A 7,688-nucleotide genomic window follows, 5' to 3' on the forward strand; every position below is an offset into this window, starting at 1 on the left:
TACAGAACTATAAAATAAAGAATAGCCTTCGTCCCTGGAGGCAACCCCTGTTAACAGATTAGAGCGTGTTCTTCCAGAAATGTATATATACATACATAATAGAATATATATATATATTCTATATATATATATATTCTATATATATTCTATATATGTATAGAATATATATATAGATAGATATAGATATATAGATATAAATATATAGAGAGTATATATATATAGAATATATATATAGAATATATATATTCTATATATATATCTATAGAATATATATAGATATATATAAATATATATATAGAGAATATATATAGAGAATATATATATAGAATGTATATATTCTATATATTATATATAGAATATAATAATACATATATAATAGAATAATAACTGATTATTTAAAACATTTACTAATCACTATGTGCCAGGCAGTGTTCTAAGTGTTCCACACTTTTTTTTTTTTTAATTTTTTTTTTCAACGTTTATTTATTTTTGGGACAGAGAGAAACAGAGCATGAACGGGGGAGGGGCAGAGAGAGAGGGAGACACAGAATCGGAAACAGGCTCCAGGCTCTGAGCCATCAGCCCAGAGCCCGACGCGGGGCTGGAACTCACGGACCGCGAGATCGTGACCTGGCTGAAGTCGGATGCTTAACCGACTGCGCCACCCAGGCGCCCCTAAGTGTTCCACACTTTTCATGTATCAACTTACTTAAATATTCTACAGGAGCCTACGAAGTTGGTTATTTATCCCCATTGAACGATGAGGCAGAACACTAAGTGTACGTGGCCAATAAAAAGTCACAACTGTAATCCAGCCCATCTGTTTCCAGTGCTGCTTCTTTTCACCAATACACTGCCTTGCCTCTGCCCGCGCACACGTGTGTGTGTGTGTGTGTGTGTGTGTGTGTGTGTGTGTATCCTGGTTCTTTTTTTTTTTTTTTTTATTAAATAAAGACATCTTCCACACCCTGTCCTACACCTTGCTTTTCCATCACTCTACCCTAGAGACTGTCCCATAGCAGCACATACAGAGCAGTCGCATTCAGCACAAGGCTGCAAGCTAGTCAGTCACCATGGGTACTACACTCATAAAACAGTCTCCTACTAGTGGACATTTGGGTTGTTTCCAGTCTTTTTCTATTATAAACAACACCTCAACAGACATCCTTGTAAATACATCTTGGCACATACGTGTGAATACAGACTGTGAGACGTTCCCAGGAACAGAACTCAGAGCAGGAGTGCATTCTGAATTCTGCCACAGTGACAGCAGGCTCCCACCTGCTCTCTCTCTCCCTGTTACTCTAGGCTGGCCTTTCAAACACAGACCCAGTCACATCACTTGCCAACTCAAACGCTTCAAGGTTTTCTTCAGTGCCAGCGGCGCAAGGTCCCTGTTCCTCAGCTTGGCCCAAAGACCCCCTCCCCATAAGGTGGCACCAACCAAGCTTTCTGGCTTCCGCTCTCAGACACTTCACTGTCTCACAGGATCCACGCTCTGTCACACCTGTGCCTGCGCTGTCAGGCTCCTTTGTCTTCTGCCTGCTGTTTCCTCTTCCCCAGACGATCATTCTGAGCCACTTTTACCTGAGAGCTTCTCTCCGCTGTTTGTACCCCTCTTCTGTGAAGTCTTTCCCACTCCCCCCCCACCACTGGGCTCCCCTAAGACGTGTGACACACAATCACTAATAATGCACTTCTTTGGAGCGCCTGGGTGACTCAGTTGGTTAAGTGTCTGAGTCTTAATTTTGGCTCAAGTCATGATCCCAGGGTCGTGGGATCAAGCCCCACATCGGGCCCTACTCTGACAGCATGGAGCCTGCTTGGGATTCTCTCTCCCTCTCTCTCTACCCCTCCCCCCCCAACTCTGTGAGTCTCTTTCTCTCTCAAAATAAACAAATAAACTTAAGAAAATAATGCTTTTCTCACTGAGTACAATTCTTTCTTGATCTCTCCTCTGAAAGTCTGTGAATCCCTTCAGTTTTCTGTCCTAGTATCTGGCACAGAACCTGCCAAATATTAGGAGATCAATACAAGACTGCTGAATGCACAAATAGAGTTAATTAGATAAATGAAATGGAATGCTTTGATCGTCCTGAGAAGCAAATTCATTTCGGTGGAAATCAGGATTCCACGGAGAGACAGAAGTTACGCTTACTGCTACACAACACACTCAGGAGTTTGGCAACTACAAAGTTTATATACGTGGAAAGAGAAAAGATGTTTCCTGAAGCTGTGTACAAATTTCAAAGGAGGAAAAAAGCAAAGTTTTGGTTAAAATTACCTATATGTATCAAAAAAACTCACAACATTTTGTTGGTTCTCAGGTGTATCCTAGGCAAAACACTGATGTTATTTGATAAAGTGTTGTATTCTCTTTTTCTTCTTGCCCTAAGCTATACTTTGTTTCCGCAATTTACATATTTCCCAGGGACGAAGCTCTTTCACAAGAAAGCCAGCGTTCTGTTCTAAAGAGCAACCGTCATTAGCCCTGGGTGGCTCTCACACCCCCAAGAGCTCTGCAAAGTGGGGATTTCCAGCTGGGCCAGAGTAAATGGGGCAGGCCCCAGGCAAAATTCGGGTTTGTGGTAGGTTACTTCTGCCCCCCTTCACGCAGCCAGGGCCCTCCTGCTCCCCACCCCACCCCCAGCCCCCTCCCTTTATCACCTGGGCAAACTGAGATTATCTAATCCTTCTTACTTCTGATGAACTGACTGATTGAATTTTAATTAAAACCCATTCACACTGAAATGTTATCTCCACCAGAACCTCAAGCCTTTTAATTGTGGAATTAAAAGCTCTCTCCCTCTTTAAATAAATCTTCAGGCCCCAGTAAATAGATGAATAAATACAGGAGGAGGCTGGAAGAGCCACTTGAAATCACAGGAAGCCTACCAGACTGGGCCGGAAGATAATGTGATCTCATCTATTTGGGGTGATCCAAGGAGGTGGAGCACGGCCGGTCCCACCAAGCTGCTCCCCGCCAGCCAGAGAAAGGCAAGCCTCAGCCAAGGCTGCCGGGGGCTGCCCGTAAGAGTGTTAACAACACACACGCCCCGCCCCGGGGTTCCCATTCAGTCCTCACAGGAGAAAGGGGAGGGTTTAGGATCTCAGAGCTGGAAGTGCTACAGCCAGGAATCCCCTACAGGCCTGACTCCAACGTCGCTGTGGGTCCCTCTGCGGTGTCAGCCCCTAAAGGGGGGGATCTCTCCCGGTTACCTAGACACTGCTCAGGGGTCCCACACCAGCCTTCCCTGAGTTTGATGAGCCCCCTGGGCCAGTTCCCCCCGCACCCCAATTTGCAGATTCAGATATTACTGGCTAATATTTAATGATGTTTTCTATCATAACTCCTCACCCCAATCCACGCGTCTGATATCCTAACCTATCCCTTGGGCTCTTACTCGGTTCCTACCTGTTGTTAGGGGTATATGCTGGAACACACCCATTCGTTGGCAGAGTTACAGGTGTATGGGGGTCCACTCTACTTATTTTTGGGTAAAGATTTTGCAATTACCTGAAATGAGCTCCGGGGCAAAGGCATACCTAGCTCCAATGGCCTCTGATGTGTGTATACAGCTGTCTTTATTCAGCAGCTATTCTGAGCACCTGCCCTGTGCTCTGTTCTCTGTTCAGGTGCTGGGAAAGAACAGAGAAAATCCAACACCTGTGCCTTCGCGGAGCCTATGATTCTAGTGGGGGAAACCGTACCTTTTTTCTATACAAAAACACATGCCATGGAGAAAAAATTAGTAGACTAAGGGAAATGAGGCTATCAAATACTGAGACTGGATTTTTTGTGTGGTTTCGTCAGTCCTAGTATTTTATCACACACATATCAAGGGAAGCAGTTACCCAGCTGTGAAATGCATCCTCTGATTGGCTGGGGTCCAAAAAAGACCGCTAGAATGACAAGGTAACATGAAACCACCTCTCTGTGCTCTTCCCAAATCCACTTTCCCCCCTCTGTTAGGTAAAGTGGCAATGCCCCTTGCCTCCACCTACCGTACTTCCTCGTCACAATACGTCCAAGTACTTACAAAAGCAGAAATCAGGGGCGCCTGGGTGGCGCAGTCGGTTAAGGGTCCGACTTCAGCCAGGTCACGATCTCGCGCTCCGTGAGTTCGAGCCCCGCGTCGGGCTGTGGGCTGATGGCTCAGAGCCTGGAGCCTGTTTCCAATTCTGTGTCTCCCTCTCTCTCTGCCCCTCCCCCGTTCATGCTCTGTCTCTCTCTGTCCCAAAAATAAATAAATGTTGAAAAAAAAAATTTAAAAAAAAAAAAAAAAAGCAGAAATCAGAAAGCGAGCGAAGATCATCACCTGTGAACGGGGTGCTCTGAGTCCTCACGGGAGGCTGACCGGCAAAGGCAGTCCCATCTCTCACCCCAAACGGGGACGGCGCGGCGTCGATGGTGGGAGCGTCTGCTATAAAAGAATCAAAGTCGTCCTCCTCCTCCAGGGCCTTCTCCCCGGCCTCCTCCTCTTCGTCCTCCTTTTCTCCTTTGCTCTCTTCTTTGTTCCCCTCTTGCTCTCCCTTGAGATGCAAGACAGCAGGCGAGGGGAAATTCTCTTCTGTCAAGCCCTCGGGGCCCGAATCCAGTTCTTTAATGATTTGGTCATACTGGGCGATGAAATCTTCACCCCCTGGGTTAATGACCATCGGCTTTGAATCGTGTTCGGCCTCGGAGATGGGAGATGCTAACTCCGGGCTCGGTTGCGGGGCTATTTCCAGCTCCTCTTCTTGTTTCGGTCCCTTGGACGCATTTGGAAACAGGTCTGAATTGTCCCTACCGTGTTCCTCCTCTGAATCCGTGCCTGACGGAGGGCTGGGCAGGGGGCCGTTGTTCAGGGCAGGACCCTGAACCTCAGTCTGGGCTTGGCTTGCAGGGCTGGCGGTTTCCGCCTGTACCTTCCTAGTGTCCTCAGAGTCCTTCTCGGCACACAGCCGGTACACCATCACATCATCCTGGAAGTCGGACTCTTCGATGTAGGACCCTTTGAAGAGCAGGATGGCGTTCTTCTTCATCTCCTGGATGTGTCTGGGGGGGTCGACTGGTGCCGGCGGACCCGAATTCTCCAGATCATCATAAGGCCCGGGGGAGCCCACGTCCGCCCCTGAGGAGATGCCGGTGTCATAGCTGTCATCCCACTCCAGCTCCGTGTGGCTCTTCTCCTTTCCTGGTGGCAGCGGAGAGCCCGTCTTCCTGGGGAGTTGTTGCGGGAGCCTGAACACAGGATAGGGGGAGCCGATGGCGCTGTCCTCCGTCAGACTCTGGACAAACGTCTCCGGGTCAGGGGAGTCTCCGTCATACAGGGCGGACCAGACTCGGCAGTCCCTCATGCAGCGGAGGATGTTGGTGTGGGCCTCCCACAGGTACTGCAGGTAGCTGATGTCCAGGGCTTTGCCGTACTCCACGATGCAGGCCGACGGAGACGACACCTGGGGCACTGGCTGCTCCACGGCCCCTGCCACGGGAGGCAGAAACGAGTCAGAACGAGCCCCCTGCTTACACGTACAACAGGTGGGGAGACAAAGGTAGTGGACACAGATGTGACTCATTTGGCTGCTAAGATTTTGTCCCGCCAGCTACTTTAGTTCTAATTAACTTCTGAGTAAAAAAAATGGTTAGATTTTAAGAAGGAAAGCTAAGAACAGAATGTCTTCATAGAAGTTATAGAATCATAGAGGAGACCTAGAACTCCACCATTTCTTTTTTTTTTTTTAAGTTTATTTTATTTATTTTGAGAGAGAGCAGAGGAGAGGTAGAGAGAGGGAGAGAGAGAGAATCCCAAGAAGGCTCCACACTGTCAGTGCAGAGCCTGATGCGGGGCTCAGTCCCACAAACCGTGAGATCATGACCTGAGCCAAAATCAAGAATCTGACACTTAACCGACTGAGCCACCCAGGTGCCCTAGAACTCTACCATTTCTTTTCTTCTTCTTTTTTTTTTTTTAATGTTTATTTATTTTTGAGAGACAGAGAGACAGAGCATGAGCGGAGGAGGGGCAGAGAGACAGGGAGACGCAGAATCTGAAGCAGGCTCCAGGCTCCAAGGTGTCAGCACAGAGCCCGATGAACTCTACCATTTCTTAAATGGAGAACTTACATGGCAGGTGCTTTTTCAACACTACCCCTCCCAACAGCCCTATATGGCAGATATCATTTTCTCCATTTACAGGCAAAGAAACTGAGGCTCAGAGACAAAAGATCACCCAACTAGTCAGGGGCAGAGCACAACTCAAGCACAAGCTGTCTCACGTCAACCCCCGTTCATACTTTGTTCGATGCCACACCTTTGCAAGCTTCTTGTCCCTTCATTATCTAAATCTCTACCAGGCCAGACCAGAATTATGAATTGCATTACCTGTCTACCCACCCACCTACGCCAATGTTCATCCATTAGGGCACTCCACTGTAAGGCGATCCCAGAGTGGGAGAGTGGAAATAATGTGGAATTTGGAATCAGAGGACCCATCAGCTGTGTAGCCTTGAACAAGTCAACTCCTCTGAGTATGTTTCTTCCTGGGTAAAATGGAAATACTACTTTCTTCAAAGGATTAAATGTGAATACAGGGAAAGAATGTGGCAAGTTGTAGCCATTCGACAATCCCTTGTTTAATTTAAATTTTGAATTATGCAGCAAGGTCAGCCCCAGAATCATTCTTGAAACAACTTTCTTAGTAAATAAAAAAAGACATCAGCTGTCAAATATGTTCTAAAAAATGACTATTGGTAGGAAAATAGAAGATATCTGGAATAGTTTACCTAATAGGAAAATACATTTAAAATAACTTGTACTGCCAAGTAAATTATTAATTTCCATGATCACTGTATCTTTATTTAAAGACCAAGAATACAACCACCTTAATTTGTAACAATTACATCTACACCAAACACCCTGATATTTTCCTGGTCAAGTAGCCCAGCTCTTAGAGAAAATATACTTTATCTAACAGGATGGTGCCTGGATAGACAGGATGATATTGTTTGGGGGGATATCAGAATACACACTGGAAATACCGGGGTCAGTACCAGGGTTGGACTCTTTCCTAGTGGTCACAGGAAAGGCAGAACGTTCCCGAACTGAAATAGCCTTCTGGCCACCGAAGATGAACAAATGCCCCCTTGTTTCAGCTGCCTGCCAGAGGGCCAAGGTTGATATAGGTGACCATTTAAATTTTACCTGTGCAGGGCCTGGGTGACTCACAGTCAACCGAGCATTGACTCTTGATTTCAGCTCAGGTCATGATCCCAGGGTCCTGGGATGGAGCCCCACGTGGGGCTCTACGCTGAGGGTGGAGCCTGCTTACGAGTCTCTCTCCCTCTGCCCCTCCCTGCTGCTTGCACACTCCGTGTCTCTCAATAAAAAAATAAATTTTACTTGTACAAGATCAACTGCAACTGGCAAATAGCACGAGTACTATAACTCCTATTAAAACAAACAAACAACAACAACAACAAAACAAAACCAGAGTATTTATTTAAAAACAAATAAAACCCTCGGAGTTACCTGGGTGACTCAGTCAGTGTAGCATCTGACTCTGCGACTCTTGATTTTGGCTGAGGTGATGATCTCATGATTCCTGGGATCAAGCTTTTCCCCACACTCCTTGGCTCCTACCCCGTGCTGTCAGCATGGACCCTGCTTGGGATTGATTCTCTCTCTCTCTCTCTCTCTCTCTCTCTCT

General features: G+C 46.7%; 1 protein-coding gene across 4 annotated transcripts in view; it reads right to left on the reverse strand.

Moving 5' to 3' along the window:
- The window catches only part of FHIP1A (FHF complex subunit HOOK interacting protein 1A), a 247,738-nt gene that overhangs the window by 10,681 nt on the left and 229,369 nt on the right, over positions 1 to 7,688 (reverse strand). For all 4 annotated transcript variants that reach the window (XM_040472446.1, XM_040472424.1, XM_040472431.1 and 1 more), the window contains one exon: positions 4,320 to 5,465. In XM_040472446.1, coding sequence (XP_040328380.1) covers positions 4,320 to 5,465 — 1,146 coding nt within the window. The remainder of the gene's footprint in view (positions 1 to 4,319; positions 5,466 to 7,688) is intronic.

Source organism: Herpailurus yagouaroundi, unplaced genomic scaffold (genome assembly GCF_014898765.1).
Source record: "Herpailurus yagouaroundi ecotype Mexico unplaced genomic scaffold, PumYag 28, whole genome shotgun sequence".
Taxonomy (NCBI): Eukaryota; Metazoa; Chordata; class Mammalia; order Carnivora; family Felidae; genus Herpailurus; species Herpailurus yagouaroundi.